The 21,037-nt window shown below is 42.6% G+C and overlaps 1 protein-coding gene across 11 annotated transcripts in view; it reads left to right on the top strand.

The window, feature by feature from the left end:
- AFDN (afadin, adherens junction formation factor) overlaps positions 1 to 21,037 on the top strand; it is a 508,028-nt gene that overhangs the window by 42,866 nt on the left and 444,125 nt on the right. For 8 of the 11 annotated variants that reach the window (XM_040429420.1, XM_040429421.1, XM_040429424.1 and 5 more), the window contains exons 2-4: positions 2,294 to 2,489; positions 2,758 to 2,873; positions 13,238 to 13,401. In XM_040429420.1, the coding sequence (XP_040285354.1) occupies positions 2,294 to 2,489; positions 2,758 to 2,873; positions 13,238 to 13,401 (476 nt within the window). The remainder of the gene's footprint in view (positions 1 to 2,293; positions 2,490 to 2,757; positions 2,874 to 13,237; positions 13,402 to 21,037) is intronic. The other 3 variants (XM_040429419.1, XM_040429428.1, XM_040429427.1) reach the window with 1 other exon arrangement.

The raw sequence follows: 21,037 nt of genomic DNA, 5'->3' as shown, positions 1-21,037 counted from the left end.
ATGGGTGCAGTTGGCACTCAGAGCTCTCTCAAGAGAATGGAGCGAGTACTTGTAATTATGCTGCACTTCCGAGATGATGGGCAGAGTAATGAAGAGTAAGCAATGCTGGCATAGAACTTTTCTTCCTCTTCAAATAGCAGATTAGTGGGGATGCAGTGTTGGACTCCCACTAATCAGATATTGGTGACCAATCCTAGGTCATCATTATAAACAGGCTGCACAACCCCATTAACCACTTAGTGACCACTAATACATATTTTTACTGACGTAAACAAATGGGGTTTTAGCTAAACAGCTGGCCTTAATCAATCATTACATGTACCCAAAATGGTGCATTAAAAACCTTTAACTTGTTTTGAAAAAAAAAAAAAAAAAATCTCATACAAGTACATTGATGAGAAAACAAAAAAGTTATAGCTCTTGGAATGCGATTTTTTTTTTTTTTTTTTTTTTTTTTTTTGTGTGGTCACTAAGGGGTTAATTGCAGTCTCCTTTCCTGTTAAATCTCCATGCATGCCATTTATCGTGCATGCGTCTGATCCTGTAATATCAAAACACGCATAAGGTAAGTACATTTTTTTTTTCACAAGAGAAGAATCCACTTGTGACAATAACTATATAGCTTTTTTCTTGTAACCCATTATCCCTTTCATGCTTTGCCGCAGAGCCTTGCTATCCACTTTTCAAACTGGTTTTCTGTCTTGTCCTTATTTCCTTTTTGTGGCCTTCCCAAAACTGAGAAGATTGTATGATGTCATTCTTGTATTCACTCTTGTCTCCAGAAATCTGCATCATGTTCTAAAGTGCATCTGTTCAAATAGTTAATGGCTGTATTAACTTTTGCCATCACTTGAATCTCCTTAATACTTAAAGGGGTTATGCAGTGATTTATATTGATGACCTATCCTCAGGATAGGTCATCAATATAGGATTACAAAAAGGGAGCTCTATGGCACATCAGAAGATTCTTTTTCAAGTGATTTAATACATATTTGTGCAATTACATCATTTTGTGTTTAATTTCCATCCAGAGTATGTATATAATATATTGGACCATAAAAGAAAGTCCCAACGTTTTGGTTGAGTATGTACCTTTATCAAGGGATCCTGGCCCATGTATGGAGCGAATACTTCTGGATCAATATGATTGGCTGGAATCCGACACCTGGCATCCCCGCTGATGAGGAGGTGGTGCTCCATACGAGTGTTCTGCATTGTCTCCTGTGGAGCTGTGGCATAGTTTGATTTCAAGTACTCACTCCATGGCTACTTGTATTTACACTGTACTTCTGAGACTAACAAGAAGTAGCACTTGTATGGAACGCCACCTCCTCTTCAAACGTCTGATCTGTGGGGTCCCGGGTGTCGACCTCCACGATCAGATGTTGATTACCTAGCCCATCGATAGGTTGTGAATTTAAATTGCTGCACAACCCCTTTTAACTTTTATTCTCATAATTAAAATGCTCATGATTAAGGTTATCGCTGACTCTCTGTATTACAACGCAGAGCTTATATGATTACCATATTTTTTTCATGAAAATGGGTATTTTAATGATCAAAGTATTAAAGGGTATTCAGTGAATGGCAATCTAGGGTAATATAGCCAGAAGTTATTTGAACAGATGTATTTTACCATGTTTGGTCTACCCACCGCTTCTGATTCAGTAAAATTGCAAACTTTTTTTTTTTTTTGTGCTGTTACTTCTATTAAAAACTGTAGGTACTCCAGTACTGCTTCTGTGAGTACATTAATGTCACTATCTGAGCTGATTCAGAACATCTGCCAAAGCATCTTGTAACATGGCTTCTGATCTTTCGTTCCAAGGCCTTACTTTTTTGTTATCACTTTACCTCACAAACATAATTGACTAAAAGTGATCAAAAAGGTATTAACAAAAACTATCTCATCCCACATAAAATAAGCCTGCATGCATAAAACACGGATACTGGCTCATGTGCGTTCCACCATCATAGAAAATGCCTATTCTTGTCTGCAATTTTTTATTTCTTTTGAGGGACCTCAGCACGGAACTATGGATGCGGACAGCACACAGTGTGCTGTCCGCATCTTTTGTGGCCCCATAGAAATTAATAGGTCCAAACCTGTTCCATAAAATTGTGGTACGGATGCGGACTCGTTCATGCGGTCCTGTGAATGCAGCCTTAAAGTAATCTGCTCGCTGTTGGTGGTTTGATTTACTTGTGACTGCTTTTAAGTTGAAAAATAAAATGCACATCTGCTCATTGTTGTAATTGGCGTATGAATCTTTGTTCATGTTGTGTGTTTTAGGACTTGGAGTTCCATGGCGTTATGAGGTTTTACTTCCAAGACAAAGCAGCAGGAAACTTTGCTACAAAATGCATCAGAGTGTCAAGCACCGCCACAACGCAAGATGTCATAGAAACCTTAGCAGAAAAGTTTCGGCCTGACATGAGAATGTTATCCTCTCCTCGCTACTCTTTGTATGAAGTTCATGTCAGCGGGGGTTAGTGTTTATTAATCATGGTGTTTATAATTTGCACATTTAGAAAAAACTTATATTGCCCTACTGCGTTCAACTATTAGCCATACTATGCCCAGTATCACAGGTTTAGGTGTCATTTCCTGTTTATATAGCCTTAATATATTCCATTGCTTTATATTACGATTATATCCTGCTCTTGCGAGCTAATTTCAGCAGATACTAAATAGGAGCTGGAAGGGTTAAGGGTGTTTTGTTTGATATGTTAATGCACTGCTTTAATGTCTTAAAGAAGAAAGAAGACTTGATGTTGATGAGAAGCCTTTGGTGGTTCAGCTTAACTGGAATAAGGATGACAGGGAAGGAAGATTTGTGCTCAAGAATGAAAATGACCTGATGCCTCCAAAGGTACTGCCCGTTTCCTTCACCGAACATCGTATAATCATTGCATTTTTTGTTTTGCCTCATTTGCTTTCGTCCTCCTTTTGGGCATGACTCTCCCAATACATGCACCATCCACAGTGTGTTTTACATAATTTTATACTAAACTATTGCATAGTTGTACGCAGATGACCACCATTGTAAAAACATTTTCCATGCAGCTGTAGAGTAACAGTATACCCACATTGCAGATTGACCCCTTTAGAAATTGCCCAGGAGTCTCCTGGTACATATGCCAAATGTTTTTTTTGTTCTCTCTCTCTCTCTCTCTCTCTCTCTCTCTCTCTCTCTCTCTCTCTCTCTCTCTCTCTCTCTCTCTCTCTCTCTCTCTCTCTCTCTCTCTCTCTCTCTCTCTCTCTCTCTCTCTCTCTCTCTCTCTCTCTCTCTCTCTCTCTCTCTCTCTCTCTCTCTCTCTCTCTCTCTCTCTCTCTCTCTCTCTCTCTCTCTCTCTCTCTCTCTCTTTCTCTCTCTCTTTCTCTCTTTCTCTCTCTCTCTCTTTCTCTCTCTTTTTCTCTCTTTCTCTCTCTCTTTCTCTCTTTCTCTCTCTCTCTCTTTCTCTCTCTTTTTCTCTCTTTTTCTCTCTTTTTCTCTCTTTCTCTCTCTTTCTCTCTTTCTTTCTCTCTCTCTTTCTTTCTCTCTCTCTTTCTCTCTCTTTCTCTCTCTTTCTCTCTCTTTCTCTCTCTTTCTCTCTCTTTCTCTCTCTTTCTCTCTCTTTCTCTCTCTCTTTTTTTTTTTTTCTCTCTCTTTCTTTCTCTTTCTTTCTTTCTCTCTCTTTCTTTCTCTCTCTTTCTCTCTCTTTCTCTCTCTTTCTCTCTTTCTCTCTTTCTCTCTTTCTCTCTTTCTCTCTCTCTTATCCATATGTTTCTCCCTGTATAATCATTGACCTTCATACTGGTAGTGAGTCTGAGGAGGTTTCTAATTTTTATGTTTGAGATGGTCCTAAAAACTACTTCAGAGCTGCTACCACAGGACAATTGGGTAGGGTACAAGGCGACCAGGCACACACAAAGGGAGGCGCTTCTTACTTTCACATTGTACTGGCAAATGGCTGACATTTTATTTAACCCCTTAAGGTCCAGTCCCCAAGCATGACGCCAGCTCGCATGTGCAGTGGGTGCCATAGCCCCCGGGTTTCTGCTATTTTTAATATATTTTGCCTTTCAGATGCCATGGTCAAATGTGGCCATGGCATCTGCGCAGTCTGGAAGCGGAAGTCGCACACTTCGTTCCGGTAACGGTATTCCCCGGCTGAGATGGTGGAACCTGTTACACTGCTCTAATAGGCTGAAACCTCAAGCAGGCATCAGAGCCTATTAGACGGACTATACCAATACAGGCCACTAGGTGGCAGCATTGTATTGGTATAGTGCAAATAAAGTCTTCAATGATGGCTATATAGCCATCAATGAAGACAATGGGCAATCTAATTGCCAGTTATTGTCACCCAAGGTGACTTAAAAAAGTAAAAAAAAAAAAAAGGTTTTACAAATATAAAAAAATAAAAGTTTAAGCCTTTTACTTAAAATAAAAATACTTAAACATTAAAAAATAAATATAATGGGCATCGCCGCGTGCGGAAATGCTCATACTATTAAAATATAACAATATAAATGGCATACGGCAAATGGCGTAACGAGAAAAAAATATAAACTGCCAAATTGTTTTTTTTTTTTTTTTTTGTCACTTCAACTACCAAATCACTTTATTTAAAAAAAAAAAAAAAAAAAAAAAGATCGAAAAGTCGTACACTTTTCAGATTTGTATCACTGAAAAGATCGTCCCGCAAAACATGAGCCCTCACACAGCCCCGTACACAAACTACAAAAAAGTTATAGGGGTCAGAATCCCACTTTTTTTTTTTTTTTTTTTTTTTAAAGGTTTAAATTTTTTTTTTCTCAGTATTAAAACACAAGAAAAATTATACAAGTGTGGTATTGTAACCGTACTGACCTGGTGAATGAAGATAACAGGTCAATTTAACCGCGTAGTGTACAGTGTAAAATAATAAAAAAAATATATTAAAACTTTTATCAGAATTGCGTTTTTCCCAATTCTACCCCATTTGGAATTTTCCCCCTCCGTTTCCTACTACATGATATGCAACCGTAAATGGTGCCATTAGAAAGTACAACTTGTCCTGCAAAAAATAAGCTCTCATAATGCTATGTGAATGGAAAAATAAAAGTTAGGACTGTGGGAAGGTGGGGGTGTAAAAATCAAAAACGCAAAAATTGATAATCTCGGGGTCCTGAAAGGGTTAATATAACAAAGAGGAATCAACCTGTTCTTTAACCACCTCCGGACCGCCTAACGCAGGATCGCGTTCCGGAGGTGGCAGCGCTGCGCAGAGTCACGCATATACGCGTCATCTCGCGAGACGCGAGATGACGCTCAAAGCCGGCCCGCGCATGCGCATCGCGGGCCGGCAAAAGTTAAAGAAGAAGTTCGTCACCAGCCTGCCAGCAACGATCATTGGCTGGCGATTTTTAAAAAATCCAATCACTGGCCATATAACAGATCATATTAGTAAATATGATCTGTTATATGGCTTCTCTGCTGGTCCTTTTCGTCGGTTGGATCCAGCAGAGAAGCAGACTGAACTGTGAGTAGCACCAAACACTTCACTGTAGCCCCTGATCACCCCCCTGCACCCCAATTAACCCTTTGATCACCCCTTTGATCGCCCCTGTCAATCACTTAGTGAAAGACAAAAAGTGATCAGTGTAAACTGTCACTTTTTTTTTTCCACTAGTATTGGCTGTTAGGTTTTAGGGATAGTTTAGGCCCCTTGGTTAGGTAGTTAGCGTCAGTTAGCGCCCATCCCACCGCAGTCACTTTTATTCGCTGATTAGCGTATCGCTAATCAGCATCTGTACTTTTATAGTATCTGTAAGTGATCAAAACTGATCACGGTCAGATCTAGAATAGTATTAGTGTCACCTTAGCTCGCCCTCCACTCAAAATGCAGTGTTTGCCTGATCAGGCCTGATCGGTCGCCCACACGTGCGTTCACCCACGCCCGCCCTACCGCAGTGACAAAAAAATATATTTTTTTGATCACTGCACATTCACTTTACACGCACTGCGGCGATAAAAAAATCAGTTTTGATATTTTTTATCAACCGCAGCGGCCTCCGGTACTTCGCTAGCCTCCCCTTTGTAAGACAGGTTTGCTTTTTTTCTTGGGTAGTCTCAGGGAATACCCCTAAATTTAGTAGTCCAAAATGTCAAACAGGGGGTATTCTTCTGAAGAGGCCTACAGGATTCTGACCCAGTCGGATGAGGAGTGGGAACCCTCATCTGACGAATCTAGCGGGTCAGAATATGAACCTGTGGAAAGCAGTGGCTCTCTGACCCAAAGTTCGGACGAGGAGGTGGAGGTCCCTGGCAGCACCAGGCGTACCCGGCCCCATGTCGCTAGACCACAGGTTGCGCAGGATCCGCTTCAAGAGCAGCAGAGTGGGGTTGTCGCTGCCGGATCACGTGGTGAGGCCTACACCAGCAGCGCAGCCCTTCCTGGACCTAGTACCAGCACTGCCGTACAACATGGTGAAGTAGCGAGCACCAGAAGGGCAGTTGAAGCTGGTACGGTGGCACGTGCAATAGTTACCCCATCGCAGCCACCGCACAGACAGGCCCGTAGAGCCCCTAGAATCCCTGAGGTGCTGGCAAACCCTGATTGGCAGTCACCAACTTCAGCCGCACCAGTAGTTCCCCCTTTCACCGCCCAGTCTGGAGTTCGGGTTGAGACGGCTCAAATCGTTTCGGCCCTGGGATTTTTTTAGCTGTTCTTGACTGCGGAGCTCTTGGACTTAGTCGTGGCAGAGACAAACCGGTATGCCACACAATTTATAACCGCAAACCCGGGAAGCTATTATGCCCAGCCTTTCCAGTGGAAACCAGTCCAAGTTTCCGAACTTAATTTTTCTGGGCCTTCTCCTCAACATGGGCCTGACAAAAAAGCATGAATTGCGGTCATATTGGTCCACGCACCCGATTCATCACATGCCCATGTTCTCTGCTGCTATGTCCAGGACACGATTTGAGACCATCCTGCGTTTTCTGCATTTTAGCGACAACACCACCTCCCGTCCCAGAGGCCACCCTGCTTTTGACCGGCTCCACAAAATTCGGCCCCTCATAGACCATTTCAACCAGAAATTTGCAGATTTGTATACCCCTGAGCAAAACATCTGCGTAGACGAGTCCCTAATACATTTTACCGGGCGCCTTGGCTTCAAACAATACATCCCAAGCAAGCGTGCCCGGTTTGGGGTCAAATTGTATAAGCTCTGTGAAAGGGCCACAGGCTATACCCACAAATTTCGGATCTATGAGGGAAAAGATCAGACCCTGGAGCCGGTCGGTTGCCCTGACTACCTGGGGAGCAGTGGGAAGACAGTCTGGGACTTTGTGTCACCCTTATTCGGCAAGGGGTACCATCTTTATGTGGACAATTTCTACACAAGTGTGGCCCTCTTTAGGCATTTGTTTCTAGAACGGATTTGCACCTGTGGCACCGCGCGAACTAGTCGCGTGGGCTTCCCCCAACGGCTTGTAACCACCCGTCTTGCAAGGGGGGAGAGGGCTGCCTTGTGTAACTAAGAACTGCTCGCGGTGAAATGGAGAGACAAGCTCTCCTCCATTCACGCAGACACGACAATCCAAATTGAGCGAGCAACCCGTGTCATTGAAAAGCCCCTCTGTGTCCACGACTATAATGCGCTCATGGGAGGGGTGGACTTCAATGACCAGATGTTGTCTCCGTATTTAGTTTCCCGCAGAACCAGACGCTGGTATAAGAAGGTGTCTGTATATTTAATTCAATTGGCGCTGTACAATAGTTTTGTTCTCTACAGTAAGGCTGGGAGAACACGATCTTTCCTCAAATTCCAGGAAGAGATCATCGAGAACCTCCTTTACCCAGGAGGTTCCGTGGCCCCATCCACCAGTGTAGTTAGCCGTCTACACGAGCGACATTTCCCCAGTGTCGTTCCTGGTACCTCAACCCAACCGTCACCCCGAAAAAGATGTCGTGTCTGTAGCAGGAGTGGAATAAGGCGTGACACCCGCTATTTCTGTCCTGACTGTGCTGACCACCCTGCCCTATGCTATGGAGAGTGTTTCCGGAAGTACCACACACAGGTACACTTCGCATAGGGATTGCATCTCACAGGACAGGCACACAGGGCTATTAGGGCCCTTTTACTCACAGCTGCTGCAAACCTCTCCTTTCACCTGGGATAAAGTGCATAATGTACTTTGCCACATCTTTGGGCGATTTGCACATTGTCCCATGGGGAAGGAGAGGTTTGTTCTATAAAGGTAAAAAAAAATAAACAAAAAAAAAATTACCGGTAAGTAAAAAAGTTAAAAAAAAGTTAATATGTTCTGTTCTAAAGTTAATAAAGTTATTGCTTTGCGGCCTGTTTTTTTTTTTTTTTTTACCTTCCAGGTGGACCAACCGATCGACTAGCTGCAGCACTGATGTGCATTCGGACAGAAGCATTGCGCTGCTGTCAGATTACACGCAAGTCGGTGTATGCGGCGCTGCAAGACGAGATTTCTCCTCTGCAGTAAAAGATACGTTTGCCGAGGCATATGAGCTGAGGAGGTGGCGGTGTTCATATACTTTGGCAAACACTTTGTATATATATATATATATAAAAAAAAAAAATCCCGGCAATGATTTATTCATCCACATCGATTGATGTGAATGGAGAAATCTGGTTTGCCAGGGCATACGAGCTAAGTGGGTATGGATGTTGGGCGGAGCTCCTATGTCCTGGCAGACGCCTTTCCCCTCCTTTTTCTTTTTTTGGCAGAGATTTTTTCATCCACATTGATCGATGCGAATGAAAAAATCTGTGCCGTTCATTTTTTTTCTTTCAGCCCAGAGGCTGAACGGAAAAAAAAAATCTCATTACCCGTATGCTCAATATAAGGAGAATAGCAGAAACTCCTAATGCTGGGCATACATGTAATGATTGCGGAGACCCTCAAATGCCAGGGCAGTACAAACACCCCACAAATGACCCCAATTTGGAAAGAAGACACCCCAAGGTATTTGCTGAGGGGCTTATAGAGTCCATGAAAGATTGAAATTTTTGTCCCAAGTTAGCGGAAAGGGAGACTTTGTGAGAAAAAAATAAATAAATCAATTTCCTTTAACTTGTGCCAAATTTTTTTTTTTCTATGAACTCGATGAACTCGCCAATACCTTGGGGTGTCTTCTTTCCAAAATGGGGTCACATGTGGGGTATTTATACTGCCCTGGCATTTTAGGGGCCCAAAAGCGTAAGAAGAAGTTTGGTATCCAAATGTCTAAAAATGCCCTCCTAAAAGGAATTTGGGCACCTTTGCCCACCTAGGCTGCAAAAAAGTGTCACACATGTGGTATCTCCGTATTCAGGAGAAGTTGGTGAATGTGTTTTGGGGTGTCATTTTACATATACCCATGCTGGGTGAGAGAAATATCTTGGTCAAATGCCAACTTTGTATAAAAAAAATGGGAAAAGTTGTCTTTTGCCAAGATATTTCTCTCACCCAGCATGAGTATATGTAAAATGACACCCCAAAACACATTCCCCAACGTCTCATGAATACGGAGATACCACATGTGTGACACTTTTTTGCAGCCTAGGTGGGCAAAGGGGCCCACATTCCAAAGAGCACCTTTCGAATTTCACAGGTCATTTACCTACTTACCACACATTAGGGCCCCTGGAAAATGCCAGGGCAGTATAACTACCCCACAAGTGACCCCATTTTGTAAAGAAGACACCCCAAGGTATTCCGTGAGGGGCATGGCGAGTTCCTAGAATTTTTTATTTTTTGTCACAAGTTAGTGGAAAATGATGATGATTGTATGAAAAAAAAAAATAAAAAAAAAAAAAAAATCATCATCATTTTCCACTAACTTGTGACAAAAAATAAAAACTTCCATGAACTCACTATGCCCATCAGCGAATACCTTGGGGTCTCTTCTTTCCAAAATGGGGTCACTTGTGGGGTAGTTATACTGCCCTGGCATTCTAGGGGCCCAAATGTGTGGTAAGGAGTTTGAAATCAAATTCTGTAAAAAATGACCAGTGAAATCCGAAAGGTGCTCTTTGGAATATGGGCCCCTTTGCCCACCTAGGCTGCAAAAAAGTGTCACACATCTGGTATCTCCGTATTCAGTAGAAGTTGGGGAATGTGTTTTGGGGTGTCTTTTTTACATAAATACCCATGCTGGGTGAGATTAATATCTTGGTCAAATGCCAACTTTGTATAAAAAAATGGGAAAAGTTGTCTTTTGCCAAGATATTTCTCTCACCCAGCATGGGTATATGTAAAATGACACCCCAAAACACATTCCCCAACTTCTACTGAATACGGAGATACCACATGTGTGACACTTTTTTTGCAGCCTAGGTGGGCAAAGGGGCCCATATTCCAAAGAGCACCTTTCGGATTTCACTCGTCATTTTTTTTACAGAATTTGATTTCAAACTCCTTACCACACATTTGGGCCCCTAGAATGCCAGGGCAGTATAACTACCCCACAAGTGACCCCATTTTGGAAAGAAGAGACCCCAAGGTATTTCGTGATGGGCATAGTGAGTTCATGGAAGTTTTTATTTTTTGTCACAAGTTAGTGGAATATGAGACTTTGTAAGAAAAAAAAAAAAAATAATCATCATTTTCCGCTAACTTGTGACAAAAAATAAAAAGTTCTATGAACTCACTATGCCCATCAGCGAATACCTTAGGGTGTCTACTTTCAGAAATGGGGTCATTTGTGGGGTGTTTGTACTGTCTGGGCATTGTAGAACCTCAGGAAACATGACAGGTGCTCAGAAAGTCAGAGCTGCTTCAAAAAGCGGAAATTCACATTTTTGTACCATAGTTTGTAAACGCTATAACTTTTACCCAAACCATTTTTTTTTTAACCCAAACATTTTTTTTTTTTTATCAAAGACATGTAGAACAATAAATTTAGAGCAAAATTTATATATGGATCTCGTTTTTTTTGCAAAATTTTACACCTGAAAGTGAAAAATGTCATTTTTTTTTTGCAAAAAATCGTTAAATTTCGATTAATAACAACAAAAAAGTAAAAATGTCAGCAGCAATGAAATACCACCAAATGAAAGCTCTATTAGTGAGAAGAAAAGGAGGTAAAATTCATTTGGGTGGTAAGTTGCATGACCAAGCAATAAACAGTGAAAGTAGTGTAGTCAGAAGTGTAAAAAGTGGCCTGGTCTTTCAGGGTGTTTAAGCTAGGGGGGCTGAGGTGGTTAAAGGGGCTGTTCAACCCCTCACTCAAAATTAATGAAGATCTGGAACATGTTTATGATAACTGAGCTGCTTGGAATTTTTTTTTTTTTTTTTTCTTGTAAGCACATCAGCTTTTAATTTTGACTTTAGTGGTTGGACTACCCCTCTAAATTACTTGTGAAGTAAACCTTTGTGTGTTCAAATTATATGAAATACAGAAATAAGTACTACCACTGTTTAGGTATGGATGATGACATATATTTGGTTATCTGGATCTATACAAGGTCTTTATGTAAGCTCTTATTGTCTTTCTTGTAAAGTGTAAAGTAAAGTAGATGTATTGGATTCCACGGAGGAAGATTAACATTTGGCATTATCCTCATTTGAACACTGTGTCTTTGTAATACAAATTTAATAATTTAATGTTCCATTGTCAGCCCAATGTCTTAAATGGCATAGCTCAATACAGTGCGCTGTTCTATTAAAGGGCTTCTGTGACTCCACTAAACTTTTTTTTTTTTTTTTGTCTCCTTAAAATCCTTATGCTGCGATTTCTCAATATATAATGCTATTACTCAGTTTGGTTCAGTACTTTATTTTTTAAAAAACTGACTTTTATAATATGCAAATTACCTCTCTAGTAGCAGGTAGGGCGGCTACCTGCTGCTAGCAGCCGCATCCTCCATTCATAATGACGCCCCCTCCTCATGTTGATTGACAGGACCAGCCAATGCGCTCGTCCTCTGACTGGACCTGTCTGCGTTTTAAATCTTGCGCCGGTCTTCAGTTGGCGCCGGCGCATTGAGTGGAGGACGCTCGCTCGGCCGCTCCATCCTTAGTGCGCCTGCGCCGGGTGTACATGTGAAGACCGACGCGAGATTTAAAACGCAGACATGGCCAGTCAGAGGACGAGCGCGTTCACTGGCCCTGTCAATCAACATGAGGAGGGGGCGTCGTCATGAATGGAGGATGCGGCTGCTAGCAGCAGGTAGCCGCCCTACCTGCTGCTAGAGAGGTAATTTGCATATTATAAAAGTCATTTTTTTTTTTTTTTTTTTTTTTATATAACTACTGAACCAAACTGAGTAATAGCATTATATATTGAGAAATCGCAGCATAAGGCTTTTAAGGAGACAAAAACAAACAAACAGAAGCCCTTTAAAGTCGACTGCCAGTATTTGTATTGTAATCATGTGGGGCTTTAGCAGCAGGAGCATAAACTGGGATTGTATAGATAAGGCTACTTTCACATCTGCGTTTTCAATTCTGCTATTGAGACCTGTCATAGGATCTCAATAGCGGAAGAAAACACTTCAGTTTTGTCCCCATTTATTGTCCATGTGGACAAGAGTGAACTGAACTAAACGGAGAGCACCAAAATGTATTCCGTTCTGTTTGGTTGCGTCCTCATCGCGGACAGAAAAACACTGCAAGCGGAGCAAGACGGATCCGTCCTGACAGTCAGTGGGGATGGATCCGTTTTCTCTGACACAACTGAAAACGGATCTGTCCCCCATTGACTTTCAATGGTGTTCATAAAGGATCCGTCTTGGCTATATAACACATAATACAACCGGATCCATTCATGACGGTTATATTATCAGAACGGAAGTGTTTTTGCAGATCCATGACTGATCCTCAAAAAAACGCTAGTGTGAAAGTAGCCTTAGGGCTGTTTCACACAAGCGAGTCCATTGCAGGAATCGCGCTGTGTGTGTGATCCTCCACTCTGGACTTGCAGGAGCGCATGGCATTATCATGATTTGGATAATAAAGCTGTCATTATGATTCTGTAGAAATAAGGTCAAGCAGAGGCACATAGCATTATAAATATGATAATGCCGTGCTCTCCTGCAAGTCCAGTGCGGAGGATCACACTCGCACACGGAGCGTGCTCGTGTGAGACAGCCCTTAGTCAGCAGTCTCACTTATTCTTTCCAATTGATTCAGCAAGACCATGCACAGTGATAGTAGACTGGAAATGCCTGTGAAACTTGTTTTCTGAATTGCCTTTCTGAATGTAGGTCACATTAGGTTAATACCAGTTGCATTTCTGTCTTTAACTTTAGAAGACTCAGAGTAATGGACCTGAAAAGCAGGAAAAGGAAGGTGTAATACAGAATTTCAAGAGGACCCTTTCTAAAAAAGAAAAGCGAGAAAAAAAGAGACGTGAAAAAGAAGCAATAAAATTAGCTGTGGATAGCGAAGATGGTCAGCAGTTCAAGGATGACTTGTAAGTATATTGTGAGGGTTTTTAATACTATTGTTTGTGTCTCCATTTGGTCACATCAACTCATCTACTCAGAGTTTTCAAAGTCTTGAGTGAGTTTTAGAAACTACTTCTTCGGCTTTACTATTGCACACTTACTCACCTTGAAAAACTTATGCAGAGCAGTTGGTGAAAATCCATGACAAAGAGCTCTTGAATCAGAAACGTTTACATTCCCCTTAGCTACATTCACCTTTCTGACATCTGCTGTAATAGTATGGCAGATGTCGGAGATGGCTTCCTCTGTGTAGCGGAGCAAGTGCCTTAGCAGCCAGGTGCCTGCAGTGTCACATAGCAGACCCCTGATGCTAAAGTCTGTGATTGGCGATAAGGCCGATTGCTGACATTTAACTGTTATATTCAAATGAAGGCCTGCAGATGGCAGCACTGCCTTGGAATATACTGAATTCTATATTCTGTAATGCATAAAGTATCCTTACAGAATAAACTTGGCAATCAAATGGTTGCCTGTTATAATCACTTAGTGTGACTCAAATAAGAAAGAAAAAATGTGAAGTAAAAAAAAAAAAACACTTATACGAAAAAATAGTTTATTGCTTTGTGAAGACAGAGTAGCAAAAAAAAAACCTTAAAAATGGAAAATGGCCATGTCAGGAAGGGATTAAAGCTCTGTTTTTCATAGTTCATGCCATTTTAATCCTTTTACACATTCCCTCTCTTAGGTCAGTTAGAATGACTTTTATATTTCAAGCATGTGACATGTCAGAATAATAGTAGAGACTGATTTATTTCAGTTTTTTTCTTCAGTGGCTCAGAAGTTTACATACACTTGGTTAGTATTTGATAGCATTGTCCTTAAACCCTTCCAAGTCTGCCATCTCAAACAGCAAAAAAAATAGATCCTGTGTTTTAGGCATTCGCTATGCACATATTGCATCCGTTTTAGCCATTTCCACCTGAAATCCGTTATTTTAGACTGGGAAAAAAGTCCTGCATGCAGGGTTTTTTCACTCTCTATCTTAAAAAAGAATCAGTTGCTGGAGGGGGCAGATGAATATATAGCCCTGATTGCGAGGTCTGTGATTGGCTGGGCCTTGTAATCGTGTTGATTCAGGATGCTGAAAGCGTACCTGCACTGCATCTGCTGGTCAGCGATCACTCACTCCCTCTGCATACTACATACTTGTGTTCTCACTACTGACTGACTTTCACACTAGTATTTCTCTTATCTGGCAGAGTATCTCAATACTGGAGAAAAACACTTACGTTTTGTCCCCAATCATTGGCAATGGGAACGAAACAGAACTGAACAGAATACTCCAAAGTGCGTTCCGTTTGGTTGCGTTCCCATACTGGAGAGCTGCGGTTTTCTTTACGTCATGGGATGTGGTTCAAAACAGATCCAACGTGACCCACAATGCAAGTCAATGGGGAAGGATCAGTTTTCTCTGATACAATAGAAAACGGATACGTTCCCTATTGACTTTCAGTGTTGTTCGTCATTGCTATGTTAAAGATAATACAACCAGATCCGTTCATATGGTTTTTTCTGTACCCTGCCAGATCAGGCAAAAAAAACGCAAGTGTGAAAGTAGCCTTATGCATTCTGAATGTGTATTCACTACTGACTACACTGTGTGTGCAATTATTAGGCAAGTGAGTATTTTGACCATATCATTTTTATGCATATTTTCCCACTCAAAGCTGTATAAATTTGAATGCTTATTGGGTTAAAGCATGATGAGGTGATGTGTGTTTGTGCAACGAAAGAGTGTGTGGCCTAAAAAGATCAAGACCCTTTATCAAGGTGTGCATAATTTTAGGCCCCTGTTTTTCTCTGGCAAAATGGGCCAATAAAGATTTAACTGACTCTGAAAAGTCAAAAATTAAGTCTTTCAAAGGGATGCAGCGCCCTTGAAATTGCTAAGATATTGGGGCGTAATCACAGAACCATCAAACATTTTGTTGCAAATGGTCAACAGGGTCGCAAAAAGCGTGTTGAGTTAAAAAAATAAAAATAAAAAATTTCCAAATTGACTGCCGGAGATTTAAGAAGAATCAAACATGGAGCGACCAGGAACCCAATATCTTCCATTGCTGTCATATATTCCACAACTGCAACCTCCCTGGAGTGCCCAGAAGTACAAGGCATTCGGTGCTCAGACACTTGGCCAAGGTAATGAACCCTCAAATTATTTATGGACTGATGAGATGAGTGACTCTTGCTGGCCCAGATTGACAAGCCTGTGGCTGGATTAATAACGGCACAGAGCTCCACTTCTACTCAGAAGCCAGCAAGGTAGTGGGTGGGGTTTTGTTATGGACTGGTATTAATGAGGACCTTTTTCGTGAAGATGGACTGAAATTCAACTCCCAAACTTAAAGGAAAAAGTCTACATCTTTGAAGAAAACCATGCTTTTTATGTAGGACAATGTTCCATCACATACTCCACTAAATGGCTAGCTAGTAAAGGTCTTAAGGATGAAAGAATAATCACATGGTCCCCTTCCTTTCTTGACCTAACCCCTATTGAGAACTTGATAATGAAGGTTTTGGAACCGCGCTGCTTGAGACTATGTTCCCCGGTCAATAGTGAATAGCACAGGGCACCGGCCCCTCTCCTCTTCACCCAAAGGATCCGATCTTCCACAGACCTCCTCCTCTACAGGGTTTAAGAAGATTGGCAGAATAGTGAAGCACCCTTTTGCAAGTTGGTTTAAAAGGTTTTATTCTACTCACAAGAGTCGGTAGACAAAAAGCATATAACACAATAAAACCGTCACGTTCCTGCCCGACCCGGGTTTCGCTGCCTCGCTTCTTCAGGGGCGACAACTGCGCATGTCCGCAGTAGGGCCCTTTAAATAGCCCAGCTTATCCCATTACATGAGCCGGTATTTATCCGGATCATATCCCAAAGTTACAAACAGTTTCAAATCATACATATTAAAATTACAAACGGTAATCTTTTTATACATTCAAAATAAAAGTAAAATAAAAGTTTCTCTTGCTATTATAAACTTGTTCACATATTCACCCTTTCGGGTTACCGCAATTCTGTTTAATAGGTATACTTCTTCAACCTACTACTAAACATTTCTATCCCACATCATAGCAGCCGATATCTTAAATCCCTCCAGCTTTACCTTCAATGTTCATAGTGCCGTCACCTAGGCTCTGCCCACTCCTGGAACGTCATTCAGGTATTCTCGACCTCTCCTCCTCCCTCCGACGCCCACATCACGATGTACCACCGCCCAATTGAACGGTCAGACCTTCATGACGTCGCTCAAAGGCCCTCAAGAGGCAAGGTAAAGAAAACCTGAATAGTGCTACCAATAGAGACACTTACAATATGCATGGTTTCAAATCAAATTCTATGTTCAGCCCACCTGGTTGTAGGGTCCCTAGCTGGTAGATCCACTCTACCTCTTTTCTATTAATTTGTGCCAACGAATCCCCTCCTCACCAGTGTGGCTTGACAATTTCTACTCCAGCAAATTTCAAGCCCCGCTGATTTTTTCCATGCGTGAGCTTGAAGTGGGCTGATACACTGTGGGTCATCAGACCTTTTTTGATGTTCCGTAGGTGTTCTTGTATCCTAACTTTCAGCTTCCTTACCGTCCTACCCACGTACTGGAGCCCACAGGGGCACTCCAGCACGTATATGATGCCCTCATTTTCGCACGAGCAGTTTCCTCTTATACGGAACTCCGCTCCATTCTTTTTGGATAACATACAGTTAATATTTCTCTGCCATTCTTTTGTATTCCGGTTCTTACACCCTGCACAAAATCCACACCAAGTGAATTTTCCTCCTTCCTTATTTAACTTTATATTCACTGGGGGGATAGCTCTGTGCACAAGCTTTGTTCTAATACTAGCCGCTTTCCTAAAAATAAAGGAGGGATTGTCTGGTATAATTTTTCCCAATATTGGATCGTTCTTTAATATTCCCCAGTTCTTTTTCACCACTTTTTTAATATTGTCAGACATCGAGCAGTATTTTGTCACGAAGGAGAACCTATAGTCCCTATCAGCCCTTTTCACTTTTTCTCTCATACATTTATTAACAAATATTAACTGTATGTTATCCAAAAAAAATGGAGCGGAGTTCCGTAGAGTGTCTCTATTGGTAGCGCTATTCAGGTTTTCTTTACCTTGCCTCTTGAGGACCTTTGAGCGACGTCATGAAGGTCTGACCGTTCAATTGGGCGGTGGTACATCGTGATGTGGGCGTCGGAGGGAGGAGGCGAGGTCGAGAATACCTGAATGACGTTCCTGGAGTGGGCGGAGCCTAGGTGACGGCACTATGAACATTGTAGGTAAAGCTTGAGGGATTTAAGATATCGGCTGCTATGATGTGGGATAGAAATGTTTAGTAGTAGGTTGAAGAAGTATACCTATTAAACAGAATTGCGGTAACCCGAAAGGGTGAATATGTGAACAAGTTTATAATAGCAAGAGAAACTTTTATTTTACTTTTATTTTGAATGTATAAAAAGATTACAGTTTGTAATTTTAATATGTATGATTTGAAACTGTTTGTAACTTTGGGATATGATCCGGATAAATACCAGCTCATGTAATGGGATAAGCTGGGCTATTTAAAGGGCCCTACTGCGGACATGCGCAGTTGTCGCCCCTGAAGAAGCGAGGCAGCGAAACCCGGGTCGGGCAGGAACGTGACGGTTTTATTGTGTTATATGCTTTTTGTCTACCGACTCTTGTGAGTAGAATAAAACCTTTTAAACCAACTTGCAAAAGGGTGCTTCACTATTCTGCCAATCTTCTTAAACCCTGTAGAGGAGGAGGTCTGTGGAAGATCGGATCCTTTGGGTGAAGAGGAGAGGGGCCGGTGCCCTGTGCTATTCACTATAGTCTCAAGCAGCGCGGTTCCAAAACCTTCATTATATGTATATCCAGTGTGAATTACCTACCACACTACTCCGGGACCAGCAGCAGCGCAAGTAACTGTCCGTGTTGGGACACAGGACTGACTTTTCTCTTTTTATTTTAACCTATTGAGAACTTATTGGCACTTCTTAAATGGGAGATTTTCAGTGAAGGAAAAATGTGCGTCTCTGAACAGTGTGTGTGTGTGTGTCCTGTAGGCGATCGCAGCAAACCGCAGGTCAATTCAGACTTGCGGTTTGCTGCGTTTCTGGGTTATTTGGGTCTCTGGGGACCTGATAACCCGGAACAGGATGGTGATCGGTGGTGTGATAATACACCACCAATCACCATCCTGCGATCCTGAGAGGTGATGGTGACATTGCCTCTCAGGATCGCCTCTCATTGTCCTTTTCAGTCCGGAAGCCCGAGGAGAGAGGAGCGCTGCGTCGTGTCTCAGAGCCAGCACCCCCCATCTGTGCAGAGATCAGGATCCAGCACCCCATCTGTGCCCCAGCACCAACAGGTATTTAGGGAAAGGCTAGGGACAAGTTAGATTAGGCAGGGATATTTAGGGAGCGAGCGAGTTTTCCATGCGGATGCGTTGCGGGAGGTGAACGCATTGCATCCGCACGGAATCCTGACCCATTCATTTCTATGGGGCTGTTCACATGAGCGGTGATTTTCACGCATCACTTGTGCGTTGCGTGAAAATCGCAGCATGCTCCTCTTTGTGCGTTTTTCACGTAACGCAAGCCCTATAGAAATGAATGGGGTTGCGTGAAAATACCAAGCATCCGCAAGCAAGTGCGGATGCGGTGCGATTTTCACACATGGTTGCTAGGAGACGATCGGGATGGAGACCCGATCATTATTATTTTCCCTTATAACATGGTTATAAGGGAAAATAATAGCATTCTGAATACAGAATGCATAGTAAAACAGCGCTGAAGGGGTTAAAAAAAAATAATAAAAAAAATTTAACTCTCCTTTAATCCACTTGATCGCGTAGCCCGGTATCACTTCTGTCCCCTTTACTGAATAGGACCTGTGGTGAGCATTAATTATAGGTCAAGGACATTTGATGACGTCACTCCGGTCATCACATGGTACGTCACATGATCTTTTACCATGGTAAAAGATCATGTGACGTACCATGTGATGACCGGAATGATGTCACCACAGGTCCTGTTGCTGCACAGAGATCAGATGAAGCCAGAAGGAGATGCCGGGCCGCGAACAAGTGGACTAAGGCGAGTTGAAATTTATTATTTTTTTTTAACCCCTCCAGCGATGTTTTACTATGCATTCTGTATTCAGAATGCTATTATTTTCCCTTATAACCATGTTATAAGGGAAAATAATACTATTTACAGAACACCGATCCCAAGCCCGAACTTCTGTGAAGAAGTTCGGGTTTGGGTACCAAACACGCGCAATTTTTCTCACGCGAGTGCAAAACGCATTACAATGTTTTGCACTCGTGCAGAAAAATCGCGGGTGTTCCCAGAACGTACCCGCACATTTTTCCGCAATGCCCGTGAGAAAGAGGCCTTACTGATTGCATCACCCTAAATCGGGTGTCTGGGGTCCACAGCACAGCTGTGTGACCCTAGACCCCCCAGGGGTGTAGCAGCTTGCCCCACCCCCCTGCCCCCACAACTTTTGTGGGGCGCAGGCAGGTTTTTTTTTATATTTATTTTGTGTGCGTACGCTGACTGTGGCCGGCACTCTTAGCGTCCGGCCACTGTTAGCACATCGCACACCCCACTGCTGATCAAATTTGGACGTTTGATCAGCGATTTTTTTTTTGATTTATTTTATTTTTTTCCCCATTTTTTTTTTTGCCTGTTTAGGTTTAGGATGAGTTCACGAACACCCGTGTCCCCACACACACGCACACCAAATAAAGTTTAACACGCATGCAGACACACACTCCCCTATGGCCTGCCGGATGTTCTCGGCAGAGGAGGCATACGCCGAGCTTGCCTCAGAGTTCGAGAGTCCCAGTGAGGACTAGGATGACCCCACTTTCCTTTTGTCATCCGCGTCCTCATCTAGCGATGATGAGCCCCCAAGCGGCAGAGCAAGGGGTCCGCCATGCTAGGGACCCTGTGGCCCACCCTAGTACGAGCAGCTCTGGGGCTCGTACTAGTTTTCCGGCCCACCAGTTAAATCCACCGGAGCCCCCTACTGGTGAACTTGTCTGGTGTACCCCAGAGCGGTTTGAGCCCGTGATTCCTGAGTTTGTAGGCCAATCAGGAATCCAGATTTCCACAGTGGGCTTCACTGAATATTATTTTTTTTTTGTCTTTTTTTCAGTGACCACTTTGTAAATCTAATGGTGGAGCAAACAAACCTGTACGCCTAACAGTTAGTTGCTCAACACCTGGGCTCCTTTTTGGCTAGGCCCGGTGGCTGGACTCCGGTCAGTGCAGCCGAGATGAGGACATTTTTGGGCCTCGTGCTGCATATGGGCCTAGTCAAGAAACCTAGTGTCAGGCATTACTGGATTGGGGACATCCTCTACCAGACCCCACTTACCCCACTTTACAGTACGGCCATGACACGCTCCCAGTTTGAGGCCATCCGGAAATGCAGCATGGTTCCCCCAAGGTGATCCTGCCTATGACCCCCTGTGCAAAATCAGGCCGGTCATTGATCACTTTGGGGCCAAATTTGTACAGGCCTATGTACCCGGAAGGGAGGTCACGGTTGAGGAGCCTCACAAGGTGACTTCAGACCTGA

Source organism: Bufo bufo, chromosome 4 (assembly GCF_905171765.1).
Source record: "Bufo bufo chromosome 4, aBufBuf1.1, whole genome shotgun sequence".
Classification (NCBI taxonomy): Eukaryota; Metazoa; Chordata; class Amphibia; order Anura; family Bufonidae; genus Bufo; species Bufo bufo.
Note: the sequence above shows the minus strand (reverse complement) of the source record. Positions and strands in the feature narration are given on the sequence as shown.